At 42.4% G+C, this 18,875-nt stretch overlaps 2 protein-coding genes across 3 annotated transcripts in view; one reads left to right on the forward strand and one right to left on the reverse strand.

The window, feature by feature from the left end:
- The window catches only part of LOC105457496 (angiotensin-converting enzyme), a 51,835-nt gene that overhangs the window by 5,170 nt on the left and 27,790 nt on the right, over window positions 1-18,875 (reverse strand). Inside the window, exon 11 of the mRNA XM_011702191.1 lies at window positions 8,553-8,696. Within this exon, the coding sequence (XP_011700493.1) occupies window positions 8,553-8,696 (144 nt within the window). The remainder of the gene's footprint in view (window positions 1-8,552; window positions 8,697-18,875) is intronic.
- On the forward strand, window positions 13,399-15,836 carry LOC105457495 (proline-rich protein 4-like). Of its 2 annotated transcripts, XM_011702189.1 has the most exons (3): window positions 13,399-13,451; window positions 14,292-15,092; window positions 15,231-15,836. In XM_011702189.1, exons 1-3 carry the CDS (start codon window positions 13,440-13,442, stop codon window positions 15,432-15,434), a joined length of 1,017 nt encoding a protein of 338 aa, XP_011700491.1. In that variant the 5' UTR covers window positions 13,399-13,439; the 3' UTR covers window positions 15,435-15,836. The 2 variants fall into 2 exon arrangements, with proteins under 2 accessions (XP_011700491.1, XP_011700490.1); XM_011702188.1 differs by having other exon boundaries at window positions 14,292-15,836.

The following is an 18,875-nucleotide window of genomic DNA, read 5'->3' on the forward strand; positions in this document are numbered from 1 at the left end:
CGCCGGCTTCGACATGCGTTCATAATCCATTTCTTCGACAAGCCGTTTCCAACGCGATTTTAATCTGCGCGGGCGATACATTTTGCGTTATGGCAGCGGCGGAATGCCATCGCGAAATTTATTACGGTGCGCCGCGCCGTTTGGAATTCCACGAAGAATTTATATGCCAGCATCGACTTGTCGTACCTTGGACGGCTACGAGTTACTTAATTGACATAGCCACATCATCGATTTCTTTCAGAGACCACTGACCTATTTCCCCGGTAATACCTTTCATTGTCATCTCCGTGCTATTCTGACACGTGAAAATATAACTTCCAAAAGTAACACGAGGCATATAAAAAATTTAATATTTCAAGATCACAAATATTTTAAGGTAGATTAAATGTCTGAAATGGTTTTATGAGAGTTTCGTTTTCCCTGTAGCACAATACACGATAAACAACGATTATTTTAGACATGTGCACTTATTTATAAAATCCCGGATTTTTTTTTTAGGTATAGATCACGACTCGAAAGCGACACATCGCAGACTTTCCAAAGTGAAAAAAAAAAAATAAAAAATTCTGGACATTTTTATTCTCGCCTACTTTTTATTCCGCGAGACTAAAAACACAATCCCCCGGAGCAGTAAAAGGACGCAGACATCCGTTACGACATCCCTGTTCCCGTCGCGCGCGCTTCTAAAAATTAATTAATGCGCAAATTTAATCGGAGAAGCGAGACAATATGCCTCAACGGCCGGGATGATTGATCGCAAATGAATTCAGATTAGGCCATCGACACTGTCGGACGATCGGACGATCGTCCTCCGTGTCCTCCGTGTCCTCCGATTTAAAGATTAAAACGGCTTTAAAAGCGATGCTTCGCGGTCCATGAGAACTGGTGCACGGTGCCAACGGAGGCGACTGTTTAGACGCGCGGCGCGGCGATTGCGCAACGGTGGCGGCGGTATCCCGCGCGCGGATCGGCCTCTCAAATCAATCGCTAGATCAACCGGCGAACTCTCGCAACTTTTCCTTTATGCATAATCGCGGCGTATCGCGGCGACGTTATAGCGCAACGTTCACTAACTAAGTGGATTAACGGACTTCTTATAGCTTCTATCGAACTTGTTTAAGGCACGTTTCGCGTGTAACATATAAAATGTTTGCCGGAAAGAACGGTTTCGCTGAAAGGTCTAAAAATTTTACTATATATAAATCTGAAAATAATTTTGTTGGTAAATTCAAATTGATTGCTAAAATATCAAAACGTTTCAGAGCAATGCTTATTATTTTTGAATTTTCAATAAAATTATTTTCAAATCTGCATCAAAATTTGTAGCAAAATTATTAGAACTTCCAGCAAGATTGTTCTTTCCGTACACAGATCTCTTTCTGCGCTCGATGAGTGTATTCCCGTTATTCGACTCGCTACATTTACAGCGATGTATTTTTGCATAGGTATTTTTATATTCACGTTTTGTAAAATCAAAAATAATCGAAATTACTTGTATATCTTTGGTTGATCATACATTTGATTAACATGTTGTACTTAAGAGAAACGCTTTGTTTGTACAATACATATCCGTGAAACCAAGCGTCGAGCGAGCGAGATCAATCTCGACAATATTATTATACGTTCGTATGGTCGTTTCAAGACCGAAATTCATGCGTCCATTATGTCGCGCCAGTTTACTGAGTGAGCAACTGCGGTGATTTAATGTTATCAAAAAGTACGACTGACGGATAATATCGTCGACAGTCGTGGCGCCGACATTAAACGAGAAAAATTTCGAAATTCTCATTGCACGGATTCAATCCGTTTTCAGTTACTCGCACGGAATAAGAAAACGTTCGTGTACCACCACACCTCTGGAAAACGATTCGATTGGTAAAAGCATCTCAATATATTTCGAGAAGCCTGATATCTCCCTTCGTCTCTCCCTCTATCAATCTCTCTCTCTCTCTCTCTCTCTCTCTCTTTCTCTCTCTCTCTCTCAGCCTTCGGCCGTAATTTATATCGATCACATAATTTCCGGTGTTCGGCACGTAGGCGAAATCGGTACTTTCCTGCCGACGAGCGATGCATTTTGCAACAGCGAGATGCTGCGAGGAGGCGAGGAGCGTTTTGCCAAATGAGATGTATCAACGAGCAGGTGCATAAACTTATCGCGAAAGTATAATAAAGAACAGTAAGCGTCTGACAGAATTACCTAATTCAAGAATAGTTAATTCAAGAATACTTAATTCGAGATAGGTGAAACTTTTGTGAAAAAATTTACTGTCGTTACTAACTGCATTTTAATAACACACCTGTTACTAATTATATCTGATGACAGACTTTTAACTCATTGGAATAATTAGGATTTTGAAAGCATCGCATTTGAAACCAGCATTTTTACAAGATGCGGTCTTTTATTATAAAAATAAAGAGACAGAATGATGTAAGAAAGTACAATATTTAAAATAAATATCTAAATTAAAAAATAAAATAATAGTTTTTATATTTCTGTATGACAAATTTTGAATAATTTTCACTGATTTTGTGATAAAATACTGAGGGGGATAAAAGATTTTTAGCACATAAACAACGGAGACAGATTTTAAATTTTACGAAGAAATGAGATATTGAACGGTGAAAGTATCGCTCAAGGATCCACAATAACGCTAAATTATCGTAAACGGACGGATGTGTAACAAGCGAGTTAAAACGGATATGATTGCGGCTCTCATTGTCGGTCATTTAAATCGTGTTTTGGTTTCTGCGATCGTGTGGGCAGGGGGCGATTTCATGCATTCAGAAGGCTCCGAGGGAACAGTTACGCTGCAGTTACTCTCAATTGCATTCAAGGCGCAAATGTTGTACAGTATACCGCAAAACCTTTCTGCCGTTTCTCGATCGCGGGGGACAGCAAACTTTCAAACGATTCCTTTCCGATCCTCCGCGGCGATCGTCCGTGGCGTCCAAGGACGAGGTATCGATTTGCATTCGCGTTTAAATCATCGGTGTCGGTGTGTTAGCGAATGCATAAGTCAACCGTGATGTCGCATACCTTTTTTGCAATTCATAGAACCAAAATGTGATCAAGTAATATTGATGAATATGAATATAATGAATACACTAATATCGATGAATCTAATATAAATATATGAAATGTAAATAAAATAACGAAACCTTTTGAATAATTCCAGGCGGAACTTTAATCTAAACCTTGACCACAAAATTTATGTCACACCACTTAAAGTTGCTAATTAAAAACTTGTGAAATAAGCAGATAATCACGTCGAGTTTTCATTAAGAGTGAATAAAAATCAAATTAATAAAATGGCATAACCTTTACGACATTTTTGATGCGCGTATAAATGAAAAATTGTGTGTGTCATATACGTGTTGGAAAAATTGTATGAGAAACATGACTAGACTATAGAAAAAGTGCCGCACAAAATTTTTCGCGTTTCGCTCGAAAAATTTCACAAAGGGATTTGCGAAACTACATCCCTTTCCAATTTCACAGCTGCTCAAATACATACATCGCGTGCTCGATTCTACAAACGCGGCACAATTCTGGGTCAATTTGTTCCTCGGTTTTTTGTATTAAAATATATCGGCTATTGGCAGCGATTCGCGCGAGTTCTCCATCCGCGTGCGACTGCCCTCGAATCTCGCGCAGTGAAAACGGAAGTGTACTGCGTAACAGCGCGCCGCGTGTTCTCGCTAACGTTCGAGCGTCGAGTCTCTTTCGCCGCGCCGCGGGACTCTCTCGCGCTCCTTTACGCGACACGCGTACGCTATTTTCGTGTTCCTTTTTCTTCTTTTTTTCGCGTGCACGAAGCGCATTTCGCAATCATCGCGTCGCCGTCATCGTCGATGTGCGCCGTAAAGGGAGAGTTCGAGATCGTCCTTCGATTGCAGGAAGTCGGCGCGATCTTGATCGATGGAATCTCGATCTTCACACGGTGAACGATCTCTCGCTGATTGTCCGTTTGGACACCGACAGTTCGCAATCCGTACTCGTGCGACGGGCTCGCGTGTCGACCGCGAGTTTCGCGAACAACGAGCGGACATTTTAATGATAAAAAAAGTCCGGAGATACTCGGATGCATTCTAATGATATATATAAACGTGATTTAATTCGCGTATTTATTACTTATCGCAGATGAATCGCGTCATTGGATTTTCCCGTTTTTTCACGCACTTATTCAACGAAACGATTGCTCGTGGCAATTAATCGTAATTTTAGTCAAATCTAATGTCAATCTATAAGTCTTTCGCACGGATTCTACACATAATAATAATAAGTTTAATATTGCATTAAAGCGTTCGCATGTATTGCAGCAAAATTTTATATTCTATCGAGATTGTAGTTTGACTTCGGCGAAAACTGCTTTATTACAGGCGATGCCTCGGCGCAACTTGGCCGCCCGCCAAGAGATTTCGATCTAACGAAACCCTCCCGGCCACCTTCGAACGCGGAACAATCCTTATCGAGTTTCCGCTTGCCAAGAGGATCATGCAACTTTCCACGTCTATAAAACTTTGCCCGCGTTACGCCTGGAAATGTGCGCGAATAAGTCCGCGGACTCCGCAGCTCGCGAGCGGGTACATCGTAAAAGAGACGGGAACGTTTCTAACATAAATTATCACGTTAGAATAAAACTGTTGCCGCCCGATGCTTTTTGTCATTTTATGTAACTCTTTAACGCGAGTGCGATTTCGTAACCGCGAGGGGAACACGGGCGCGCGTTTCCAAGCCAAGTGCGTATATGTTATTTCGCTCCTTTCGCGGTAACAAATGACGGGGCTTCGCGCCTCTCGCGAATTTTTTATTTTTTTGCATGGCCCCGAGTTTATTATCTGGCCTTTCGACACGCGCCGGAATTTAATCGCTCGAGATATCTTGCGGAGTCAGCGAAGGTCGATATCGGAAATTTTCGGAATAATTTGTAAATTCTAATGAAATAAACATCCTTATATATATATATATATATATATATATATATATATTCAAATATATATATATATATATATATTTGAAAACTGATCGATCTCGACCGGCCGGTTGTTTTCGTAACGTATGAAAATGGCGTTCTTCATATTATATTTGTTACTACATGGTTAACGCTCGTGGTCTTTTAACGAATATGGAAATCATATTACACGTTTCATATCGCGCGCGTATTACTGCAAGAACTTTTACCCACGTAACCGGGCAGAGATTATATAAATATAAATCGATGTGTGTAATATCAATACGGTATACGTACTGATTATAAACGCCCGTGTTTTTGCAGTTTCGCCCAGTTTTGCACCAGCTCGATTACGTATGTTCCGCCGTTCCGCGAACTGAGATCCACGTCTCGCTTTCCGTAAATGGTTATCGATACGCTTGTAATTATTATCTGCATTATATCGGGAAGGGGGACACTATCTCTCGTCTTGAATTAAATAAAAAATTGTAGAAACGCGACGCCGTCGCGCGCAATAATGTCGAGAGGACAAAATGTCCGGCTGTGTGTGGCGGCACCGGCCGCACCGCACCGCGCCGGCGAAATTGCAGAACCGGACGAAGATTTCCCTCTCGTTGACCCAGATAACGTCCGCCGCAGTTCGTCCGTCGAGCAGACGGCGATCGAAATCCGATCGGCGAAGTGATCGGTGATATAATGCCCAGCCACGCGCGAGGCCCACACTCAATGAAATTCAATGTGGATCAGTCGCGCGGATAATGATGAGGATTGTTTGGCTTTGGCCGTGCGGCGAGCAAGTGCGGGCTTCGAGTTCTCCGCTTAATAAAAAAAAGCGCCGCGTGTCTCGCTATACGGCGTAGGCCGATGCGATCTTAACAATAAGCGTCATTACCGTGGCGCACGCATCTTGCAACACCCGCCCGGGGATCACGATCGCGCTCGCGTGCATAACGTGCGCCCCGTAATCAACGACGCAAAACCGCAAATCCCCCCGGCGCCGAACGTATATGTACATACGTTTCGCGCGCCGCGCGAAACCTCGCGATGCCGCGTAAACACAGAAAGACGCTACCGCGGCGTGAAAAACGATCGCTTAGCCTTACCACCTTTCTCGAGGCAGTCAGCTGTATTATTGCGCGTTATATCACTGTGTGTACATTGCCTATATTTAATTTTGCGATTTATTCAACTGATCGCGAGCGCGCTTTAGGTGCGCGTTCTTATTATTCCCAGCACGAGACGTATATACAACATATATAGTTTCTTTAGGAAAGCATTTAACGACCTAAAAATAATCAAAATAAAGAAATCCTTCCTTTACATTTGATTTTCGTATATCTCGAATCGCGTGTCACTAATATCTAGAAGAAAAAATTTTACTGCAAAAGGAAATAAAATATATATTACAAAAATTAATAATGTATATAAAAATATAAAAACTGTCATAAATCATCGTTTAAAATGTTTCAAAGTAAACTCCGATCTCTATCAATTTAGAATTGTTATTGGCTACTTTCTTTCTACAATTGCCAATGCTCGTTCTTCAATGAACTCAAGCCTCAGTAGTTAGCGTCCACATTGGCGAGCGATCATTTCTAAGATATTCACACGAGAACAAACATCGTAAAGACACGCAATTATAAATGTCGAAATCCGTCATAGAGATTTCATGCTCCATATTTCAAAGATAGTTACGTGAGAAGTATCGTAATGGATGCGATTGTGCAAGTGAATTAATGCGAAGTTCAACTGGACGCTCCTAGTGGCAGTATATAAAATCGTCGAACTACAGGCAACCTAGTCTGAAATAAACTATAATCAAATTGAAATAAAAAAAAACTATATTATTGAAGCATATTGAAATAAACTATAATTCTTGCACATAATTTTCGAAAAAGAATTATAGTTTATTTCAATAGGCCATCAACTCGTGGACTTTTTTAAATGATTCACCAAGGTGACGAATAAAAATTACGATGTCACGTTGCTTAACACGAGCGCGTTGTATAATTTTTTTTAAATATAGGAATTAATATTCCATCCGTTTCTAAATTAGGCGCGACGATCGGCAAAATACCAGCCGGACGACAAGGCGCGATGATCTTTCTTCGTTCTCTTTTCAGGAAGTCTCTGAATTTTGTATCCATCACGCGTGCATTAACTCTGCGTAAAAAGAATCCTAGCCTTGAATCTTAAGGAGATTCAAGGAGACAAAATGTCAAGACTCGGAATGAGGCATCGATCGAGTTCGCGGTCCCGCCTTGCTGTAAGATTCCGCGGATTCCTGACATTTTGAGATGGGAATCCGGCTCCGGTTGTACAGCCATCGCGCGGGTTAAGTCAAGAACGTCTCGTTTTTGGCAGCGTAGGCATAATTTAACAAGTTTTGAAAGCAAAATGGGCAATAAACGTAGCTACTTTTGGAAGTACCGTCTTTTTACGACGACATTTTCAGCGCATTTGCCGCGGTTACCTCAAAAATGAACAGGTCGAGAGTTGACGATTAATCATGTTTAACATTAAACTTTGCGAAATGAATTAAACAACACTGAAATGTAGTCATATTTATGCGACATGTGTAAGGCCAGTTTTAAATATCGCTTCTTGACACGTTGCAATCTTTTTAAAAAGTATTGCAAAACTTTTTAAAAGCTGTTCTGTGTATCGAGGAAAAGAGCAACGCAATTAAAGCAGCAGATAATACTGAAGTTGCAGTACCATTGAGCAGTTTCCTTCATCCTGCTTCCTTTCTCTCGATGTTGTGTCATTCTCCGTGATCTACATTTTTTTATTCGACCTAGATTACACGACAGTTTTTCAATTTAGAGGTAATCTTTAGTCTTCTTAAAACACATTTTAAAACGCAGTGCCTGACGCGAACATTTTAACGCAATGCTTCTGACGTTCCTCAAATATCCATTATCTTATCCCAAATGCGTGTCACGTAAATTAAAAATTTATGTGTCGATATCTTTTCTTTTTTTTTTTTTTCTTCAATTAACATTCGCCGGCGTCATCGGGTACTCAAACGAGTTGTCGAGTTACGTATTCACTTAATTGTGCATTTCATGGGGCTTTAATATATACTGTTTAACTGGTAAAGCGGTTCTTACGGTTTTTCTGCTTATGCTTCGCGCACCCGCGTCACGTTGCGCCTGCCCGGACGTCGAAATAATGGGGCACGAACTAGCGGCGCAGCTTTTTCAATTAATTTAAAAAAAAAAATACGACGCGATATGCAAGCGCGCGACGTGAGAAACGCCCGTCCTTTCGAGTGTCTCGAGCGTTTCCGTTTTGCGAGCGCGAGGGCGGCTCGGCAAAGCCGCAGTCGCCCGATCGCGATCGATCTCATGGTGTTCGCTCTGTCTGTCGTACCGTAAAGAAACGCGCGCCGTTGCGAAACGTACACGGAGCGCACGTTGATTAAATGCCGATTATTAAAAGAGATGCGAGCCTTTACCGGCTGCACGTCCGCTTTTCGTACACGCGCGCGGCGGATTTGCGCAAGACGTGGCGTAAAAAATGAACGCGGAGACGCTTCCCGCGGCATCGTCCGGTTTAAGTGCATGATAATTTAATGGATCTCTTTGCGAGTCTCACCCCAAGATCCTGCCGGCCTCGGGCTTTCTGTAGAAGTCGCATCTGTGCAGCGGCCTGTTCGGATTGTCGATTCCGTATCTCTGTCCCGCGGCCTGGCACAGCGCGCGATACAGCTGGAACTGGAGGACCCCGGCCACGAAATTCCTGTAAAATATGGGAGAAAGCTAATTAAGCTTATATCATACCTCTCACGCATATCTTGACACACTTAATGAAGCGTTGAATCAGTCTTGTATATATTCACGCGAGAAGAAATATTACAGCGTGGGGGCAATCACGCGGAGAGCATAAAATATCGCGGTAATGCGAAAAGTTGACGATCGTTCGTTAAACCAACGAGCCTCTTTCTGTCGTACTTATTTAATTAACTGGGCTTTATGATTCGCAATATTGAGAGATATTACCATGGCTTGAAAAATATTAGCAGAACGCGAAAGGGTACACGGAAAGAACAATTTTGCTGAGTCCAGATATGAAAATGATTTTTGTTCAATAATTAAAATAATTTTGTGCAAAAGTCAAAGTGATTGCTAGAATATCAAAACGTTTTATAGCAGTGCTTATCAGTTTTAACATTCTAACAAATTATTTTGATGATTCAACAAAAAATTATTTTCAGATCTGTTTTTAGCAAAATTTTTAGATCTTTCAACGAAATCGTTCTTTCCGTGTAGAAGAGAAATTCGACGTTTCGAAAATCATGTAAGTTTGATAATGATTATAAAATTTATTTTTAAAATACTATATTTTTGTATAAATTAATTATATATGTTTTTCGCATTTTATAAAGTTTTTAGAGAGAGGGAAATTATATCGAGCGACTTATTTATTCATGACTGGTCTAGAATCAGGTCGAAGCGGCTCTAAAGGTAGACGATGCGCTAGTCACGTCCGAATTGTCAATTTTCGCGAACCTTGAAGAAGCCGCTTTCAAGGCCAGTGTCAATAAGGTCGGCGGGGTTATGGAGAATCTCGATTTCTATGGACCTAGTAATATGACGGTAAAGACAGTACTCTCTCGCCTTCATCGAGCGCCGTTGAGATCGGCGTTCATGCTGTCAGGTAGATGAGACTGTGAGAGAAAGAAAGAGAGAGAAAGGAGACGCGCTCAATAAACCGGTAAGCATGCCGCCGTTTCACTCTCAGAGAGAGACTCTTCATCGGCAACGACCTTTACGTAATACCGTCCAGGCGATCCGCCCGGGGGACCGCGCGGCTCGGAATTACGGTCGTTATTCCGACACTTCCACTTTCCACGGTTCTCTCGCTCGCTGACCGGGTCTCCCGCCGTTTGAAAATAACGTGCCGAAAATGTCGTAACGCGCGTTACGTCCGTACGTATATCTATATATTGCGGTTGCCAGTGCGTACGTGAAATCATCGACGAAATTAATGAAAGTCCGTAATAAGTATTTTCCAGGCTAAACGCATTTCAGGAAGGAAGGCGCAGCCTATAAACCACCCACGCGGCCTATCCCGGATTTCATTGCTGTAACATTGGGAAACTTTGCACGGCAATCGATTTTATAATTGATCAACGCGGCGTATAAATAGCCGCGCGTCTATTAATTATGATACTTTTGATTACGGCGATTATTATTGCGCATCAATTTGCGCTTTCGGTACGGACGCACGAAGTTACGTGCGCGAGAATTGATTACCGTAAAGCGGCAGAATTCGAAATGCAGAGGATAGTCCCGGTCGGGCACTGGAATGTAAAATTCGACATAAATTTTTTGGCGTTACGAAATTCGTCGCGGGAAGGCAGATACCTGATTTCGCAGTTGCGGCTGTTTTTTATACTGGCAAATTTTATCGATTAACTTCTCTTAGTCCGCCCACACTTCACGGGTGGGCGAGCGCATCTGAGTAGCGTCGCGGGAAAGTCAAAGCGAGGCGTCGCGTCGTATCGGTATTCAAGGGGAAAGGACCGTCTCGCGAAGAAACGCGATTAAAATTGGGTTATATGGCTGAACGGTGCCATGGAATGGAGACGGAGACCTTCGCCCTGAATGACAGGCGTCGTCGGGCAGCCTTGAGCATTTTGATGCACTTTTTTTTCAGTGAGAAAACGGTAGCCTTACGACGAGAAACTTCATTAAAATCGGAGATACGCTTCTCGTTAGCATAATTAATAGCCAGAAGGACAGGAGTGAATGTGATGAAATCGAAACAGAAAATGCGCAGATGTGAAATTCAGACGGTGAAAGAAAATATGCAGTAAGAATATTTTCGTATAAAAATCTCCTTTAATTCTATATCCTGCAATAATACGCCTTAATTTATTTCTTTGGTAAAATAAATGCATTTTATTTGAAAGTTTACTCGAGTGTCGATTTACTTTCTCTCATTTCAATTTAAATTCTACTGCCTTTTCTAATTTACAGAAAATCAGTCGTTTAATTCTGTGTCAGATTATGAAATCACTTTCGAGGGCTTTTGCCTCGCGGTCCGACCCCGTCATTGTTACATGACGAATTGAAGCGCGCGAAATTGTATCTCTTGATAGAAAAAGGAATCTCTTTTCCTCTTCCTCCATTCCGCATTGCGGAACACACGTCGCTTTCGCCCGTGAAAAAAACAACTTGCGAACCCCCATGCGCCGTGGATTTCCGCGGAGTAACTCTGCCGCACGGTGTCATTTGCTGGGTGGAGTTGATATAATACCACACGGTCGTCGTCGCGGGTAAGGTGATCACGTCCCGTGGATAATGCGCCGGTAAACATCGACATACTTGGCCGCGTGCGAGACGGAGGAGGAGGAGGAGGAAAACGGAACTTTACCAGGCCGATCGGCCGACCGCGCTGGAGCGGAGATCGTGACGCGGATCCGCGACGTGTCCCACGAAAGGGAGCAAATGGGTGCACCCACGAGATCGGCGGGAGATAAATTCTATAGCGAGGTGCCGCACGCTGTCTGTATGCGTCCGTATACATGTATGTACGTGCTATTACGTGGCGCCGTTACGAGGCGTTGAGCACCGCGCGCACCGCGGCCGAGGTGAGGACGAAAACGGAACGGTAATGGCGAAAGGGAGAGGATGGATGGATGACGTTGATCCGCGCGCGATTCGCGTGACCGTTGCAGTTGATCGCCACGAAAAATGACGTATTGAACGGCACGTAGCTGAAACGTTATGCGTTACGTTGCGTCAGTGCGATCGGCGTGCGACAGGTTTAGCCGGGAAAGACATTAGAAAATGAAAGGAAATTCTGTGTAATTCGAGAAACTGCTCTAGCTTTTAGCCGTCAATTGTCGAGTTAAATGTAAATCACGTTTTCCATTGCGACTGAAATTAACTTACAAAAAAAAAACGTTTATTCAAAGAATATACGTATTTTTTTTACGAGCTACTTTGTTAATAACATATAACGAATTAAGACTTTACTATCTGACGTCGAATCACGTCCGTCACATAAATCTGTCGTCACATAAACATGACTGAAATAATAAAGCAGAAGGAGTAACGTTTCTGCAGCTCCATCAAAGTATTCTACTATTCGGAAGCGACAATGGAAAGCGGAAAATTTACAATGTTGGAGACACATGGAGAAGAGACGTAACGCTGGAATGCGAATTATGCATTCTTGCCGGAGAACACAGAATTGTAGGAAAAGGATAGGGAATTAGTATAATTTGCTGACAGAAAAACTAGGTTGGCATATGTCAATGTCCTACTCGTATGTAACTTGTATAAGTAGCAATTTATCGTAGATCGCGACGATTAAGTGAGTGTCGAAAGAAAGATATATCAATGAAAAAAATTTATTCAGAATATACAATTCTCCCTACGGTGTTCGATCGGACACTAAACAATGCATAGTTCACGGTAATAAAATACCGAGTTTCGCAAAGCGCGCAATCTTCGATTGCGCATTTCGATGGTTGCGATTCAATCCCCCGGAAGGGTTTTGCCGATTTCCGTTCCAGTCGCGAGGTATTTCTACTTCGAGGAACTGCGACACGTATAATAGTAAAAGAGTTTAAAACTCGATTCGAGCGCACTTTAACCGCATTGCGAAACGGGGTGATCCCTGGATAAGGAAATTAACGAAACGTCATCAGGTCTGCGTCAGATGTTAACACCAAAATCGATAAAAACTGGACTTTTAAACGAAAAATTTCATTTAACTCGTATTGACGTATAAATCTCTCGCGCCAGAGACGTAGACGCCAACGGGCACGATGACAGTTTCGACGAGAGCTTGCTGGGCGTGATGCGTGTCGTTTCTACCCGATATATCCTGTATCGGCTGACAGATTTGTCGGCAAATCGTGACCCGTCCAGGCCGGGCTCTCGGGCGAACGTTACGTGCGAAGAGGCGAGTTTTAACGTACTGGGTTAATCTGGGCGTTCGCCCGAACTGGGAAGGCACGCGGACACGATCGATGTCCCGTCGGCAGCTTCCGACACCAAGGGGAGTCCGCGACGGTAACGATCGGTATGTCCGTCGTTCCTCAGAGAAAGTATCATATAAAACCAAAGCGCACAGGCCAAGGTATCGGCGAAGACATGCGACGAAGAGGAGAAAAAAAAAGAAGCCAGGCATCGCGAGCACGGGCACTCGACGAGAAAGAGGAAGAGGAACGAGACCCCGTTCGTTGAAGAAGGAGAGGAGCGTTTCTTCGCGGCTCGCGTATTTGTTGGGGGAGGGGGAGTGGGGCGTCTGTCCCAAAGGGGAGTGGTGGTCGCTCGGGACGGTGGGACCGTCGTCGCCGTAGCTGAACAAAGAGGTGTAACGTGGGGGTATACGACTTGGGGCCCCGGACCCGACGGGCCCCCGGGTGGCGAAGGCGAAAGTGTGCCGCGTATATAAGGCCAGGAATCGACGGCAATCAGCATCCAGTTCACTCCTGGACGCACCCGGAACATCGTGAGAGCAAAAATGAGAATCCTGGTACGTCCACACGCCGTAGTTGATTTCGCGCGTTCGATACTTCTCGTTGTCCTGGTGTCGCGTCGTCGTCGTCGTCGGAGAAAGACTCGTCGAGAAACTCGTCGTCCGAGAAGCCTCGTGCATCGAGGAGGCCCGCGGTAGATAGCGAATCATCGGCGAGAAGTGAACGAGACGACGGAGAATCTCGGGATTAATCGGGGGTGTGAATCGTTTGAGGGAGACTGAGCGCGTGCATCTTCGTCGCGATAGATTCGGATCATTCGTTAAGGGATTCCGCGAAAAAGTTGCTCGAGAAGTGTTTTTTTTTTTTTGAACGGACATTTCAAATTTTTTTTTACCAATGTCGACGGTTACGCGATTTTCGAAGCAGTTTCACTTTATTGCAAAGTGAATGAATCTTTAGTATTCAGTATTCAGTATTCAATATATTTTTATCGCAAAATTATATTTCTATTTATTTTTAAACTTTTATTAAAATTTCAAAAGAATATATTGCATCGTGCGGTGATGTATCTGTGTACTTAATCCTTATGGATCGGAATAGATTTTTATTAAAACACGAAGATGATTATTTGTATTCATCTTGTATCATTTAGAATATAGATATGTCTTTGTAATAAATTCTTACGTTTCGCGACACGATCGGAGACACACGCGTGCATTATTGCATACATTATTAGTAGAAAGGCTCAATCTCGCGGATGTAATATTTTTAGTTCTTCAATGTGCGCGTCATTCAGTTAGAGATTGCGTTGACCGACCTCGAATGAATTGATAAATAACACTGACATTATTTTACATCGAGCGTAAAAGTAAATAACATTGTGATTTTTTTTTCAGCTTTACGTGGCAGTTGCCGCCCTCGCGGTTACGGCAGTACTGTCGGAGGAGACAGCGAAAGTCGAGAAATCGGTAGAGAAGACCGAGAAGAAACAAGAGAAGCGTGGTCTGCTAGGTCTCGGTTACGGTTACGGTTATGATGGCGGATATGATATTGGATCTGGTGGACACATCGGCCTTGATATAGGCGGTGGATATGGTGGATATGGTGGATATGGCGGATACGGCGGATACGGAGGATACATCGACGGTGGTCATGATCACCACCACGTCAAGACCGTGACCGTTGTGAAGAACGTCGCCGTGCCCTACCCCGTGGAGAAGCATGTGCCCTATCCGGTAGAGAAACCCGTACCGGTTCCCGTCAAAGTGCCCGTACCGCAGCCGTACCCAGTTGAGAAGCACGTGCCTTACCCGGTCAAGGTCCTCGTGAAGGTGCCCGTACATGTGCCCCAGCCGTACCCGGTGGAGAAGAAGGTTCCCTACCCGGTGCACGTACCGGTCGACCGTCCCGTCCCGGTCAAGGTCTACGTACCGCAGCCTTACCCCGTCGAGAAGCACATTCATGTACCGGTAAAAGTACCAGTGCCGCAGCCGTACCCTGTTGAGAAGCACGTGCCTTACCCGGTCAAGGTCCCAGTCCATATACCCCAGCCTTATCCAGTCGAGAAGCTCGTACCCTATCCCGTCAAAGTCCCAGTCGACCGTCCCATCCACGTGCCCGTGCCCAAGCCCTACCCCGTTCACATTGAGAAGCCCGTGCCTTACCCAGTCGAGAAGCCGGTACCCTACCCCGTGAAGGTTCCAGTTGACAGGCCGTACCCAGTCCCGGTCGAGAGGCCCGTGCCAGTCGCGGTCAAAGTACCAGTACCGCAACCGTACCCGGTCGAGAAGCCAGTACCTTACCCGGTCGAGAGACCCGTGCCGGTAGCAATCAAGATTCCAGTCGACAGGCCGTACCCCGTTCACATCGAGAAGCATGTGCCTTACCCCGTGGAGAAGCCCGTACCCGTACCCGTACATGTTAAAGTACCGGTGGCTGTGCCCATCCATCACGAGCCCATCCACCACGAGCCCATCCACCACGGCGGATACTACGGTGGTGGATACGAGGGTGGTGACTACGGTTACGGTCACCACTAATAATCGTTACCTCCCGGCTGGTTCTCCATTGTCGTCGTGCAAGAAACTTCATCGCGATGACGACGGATAGCCGTATGGACCTTGTCTTAGGTTACAAAGGTTACCGATCCGAAACGTTGCCGTGCGGCACAACGATATCTCCGCCACTTTGTACCTGGATCGGATTCGGGGACGATCTCTGGTAGACGATCGCGTACCGGGTCATCGTACCTTCGAATCCGATCGCAACGAGGACGCGGCACGGCGACGTGTGCCAGTTAGGAAGAACGAATGACCAGTAGGGATGTACTCGTCTTTAGCGATCTTCGCTCGAGAGCAACTCGCTTGTCTTACTTTTGTACCGATATTAGCAAAGTATATGTATTTTTTTACGGAAAACGAAATAAATATTAATGTAAAGTAGTTGTACATTAGTATGCTTTATGTAACCTATTCACTTTCCTTGAATTCACTCCTATATGTTTTCTTTTTTTTTTAATATTGATGAAAATAAAAAATTTATAAAAAAATAAGTTAAAAATTTATTTAATTTTTTCGACTTTTAATCAGAAGAAACTAAAAAGATTGTAAACGACATAAACAAAATAAATAAGGCTCACAATACTTATTTTGTGATACTGTATAAATATATACATATATACATATATACATATATATATATGTATATAATTTAATATATTATTTAAAGAATATATAAAAATTATAAATAAGAAAAGTGTCATTTATCAAGAAAAAACTTTAGGGGATTAACGTAAGTTTTTTTAAAAATATCTTAGGTTTTTGCTCTTTCCCCGCTCGTCATTGATAAATGTCATTGCATTCTATTGACAGCATGAAATTAAATGATAAGTTGTCGACCTAGTTTCCGGCACCAACGAGTTTCCGCCAAATCGATAACCTTGATCGTAACCCACTCTGTATTTCCAACTTAATTCTTTAAAAATAATCGCGTATATCAAAAGATATTTAAGAATATATTTTTTGAAAAAAAAAACTGATTTCCTACTCGAAAATATTTTTAATACCCGTATAATGATGAATGTTTTACTGAAAAGTTTCTACTTCTAAAAATATGAATAATGATTTATTTCTCCGTTAGATATTCTTTCTTTAGTATTCTAAATTACTAATAAAAGAATATTTACTTTATATTATATTATTGTTTTATTTTATTTATATTTATAAGTTTATCGATGTGCTTTAGAAGATATTAATTCAAAAGTTGATTTGCACAATAAAGCCTTAAGGAAAATGCATACGATATTTAATGTTTAATTAAATTCATTACTTCGACCTTCATTGTCTTATATTTCCCGAATTTCTCCAGGGGAACATGAAAGTCTGTTGTGAGTGAATTCCTACGGGAGTGCTCTACTTTCCCTCACAGAGAAGCTATCATTTTAATCCGGAAAATTAAATTAATGAAGCTAGAAATAAGCTTTCCCAAAGTTTGGAAGCGATCAATGAAAACTTATATCCGATTTAATTATGTAGAACATTATCCACGTATGCTACTCTCCGTGATTTTAATTGCCATCGATGCCATGACCTTTTCGGTTTTTTCGTAAAATTTTGAAAATGTTGCGAAATGTAGAATAATTTGCGATTTAATAAATTTACATGGTTTTTTTCATTTTTTATTACATATACCCTTGTAAGAAATTTATGCGAGCTCTTAATTTGAATATAAATCTGACAGAGAATCTCCTGAGACCTATAAAACGCGAAAGAAAAGAAGAGAAAATAGAAGGTGCTTCGCTTCATTTCGTTCGTATCGATTTACGATAAATTGGCGTGATGTGCATCGCGAAGGCGCAACGGAGCGAAGAAGCCCGAAAGGGCGCCGCGAGACGGTCGATCTTTGATTATTCCTCGATTATTCCGGCCTTCGTTACCCAATCCTGTAGCGTTTCGTTGCGGCAGAGGCCCCCCTGGCGCCGTTGCGGTGCCGTTGTCGAGGAGGTGAAGCCGATGCATCCGCGACTAATTTCTGCCACGACCCACTTCGGCCGGAGCGCGCGCGCGCGTTGGCTTTGCCACTTGACTCACGACTTGAAGCAACGACTTACGTGCTCGTCTCCGCGCAGCGAGCACGGGGAACGGTTACGCAATCGCGCCATTAGCGCACGCGACGCCGAGGCTGAAAGTAAGAGTCTCTCTCTCCCCTTCGCCATCGCCGTCGCGCCGAGAAAGATCGCGCGCGAAGTCTACTTCCCCTTTCGTCCGTTTTCCAAGTCCACTCGGAGTCCTTTCGCTTCCTCTATCTGTCCCGCCGCACCTCTTCGCCTTGACTCGCGCGGAACCGTTCCATCGAAGACAATTACGCGGAGCGCAAACGGCGTCACTGCCCTTCGTTAAAAAAAATTTTGCGCTCCGCGACAAAGATCTTAAGATCACGAACGCCGTAGCGTAACGTGAGAAGGCTGGTAGCTCGCCTAAATGTCAGAGCTTTGACGGACTTTAAATTATTCATGATTTAAGATTTTCTTCTTTTTACAGAAACTTGAAGAGCTTTTCTTCATTTTAATAAACATTTAACTTGACATTTAATCATAACAGAAGATTAAATTTCCGTTGTGATGAGTATGATATTTATGATTAAAAAAAAGACAGATCAGATTTCATATGTAATTATACTTATAAATTTTTCATAAAGAATTATAAAATGTAATTCAATAATTTGAATTAAGGGGATTTCATTTTTAAAATAAAATCGTATTATAGCCAAACTAATAATTTAAATTTCGTCATCATTATGTTTATCCTTCGTGGTTAGTAATTTTGTTGCGAAATTTTCTATCACCTAATTGCGTTAGAGTGAGAGGATCTCAAGCCAGTTATTTGACATTTGGTGTGATATTTGTTTCATCTTTAAAACGAGCTGTCCACGCACATTCGCAACGTTAAATGCCGCAATTAGAACCGAGAGCGCGATTTTCACATTCAAAAATATCCTGAATTTTTGAAGTTAATAAAACTTTTGAACGTAATAAGTCAAATTGATTTAAATAATAAGTTTTCATCCAGTTAAATTATATTTGATAGCGTCTTCCGACTTAAATATTAAATATTTTTATATAAGTCATTAGTCATTAATGTTAAAAAATTAATTTAAAGATAAATGCTTGACACATATTGAATGAATGTCTTCAGAGACAGTTTCACAGAAGAAACGGTGTTTCTCTGAACTGCTTTCGACGACGGTAACCGATAAAGCAGCTAGTTGCTTTCACATTTGCTGATACAATATGAAAAATATTTAACAATTTTAACATATTTTCTAAATTAAATTATTTTTTCATCAAATTATTCAGAATATTGAAGATATCGTTTCATATTTTGGATAGCTTATTCAAGATCTAATCTTTTAAAACTAGATAATAATTGATTAGTACTAAATTTGTTACACAAAAAGACGAATTATTAATTGCCTGAAAATTA

This window comes from Wasmannia auropunctata, unplaced genomic scaffold (assembly GCF_000956235.1).
Source record: "Wasmannia auropunctata unplaced genomic scaffold, wasmannia.A_1.0 LD335214.1, whole genome shotgun sequence".
In the NCBI taxonomy this organism is placed as follows: domain Eukaryota; kingdom Metazoa; phylum Arthropoda; class Insecta; order Hymenoptera; family Formicidae; genus Wasmannia; species Wasmannia auropunctata.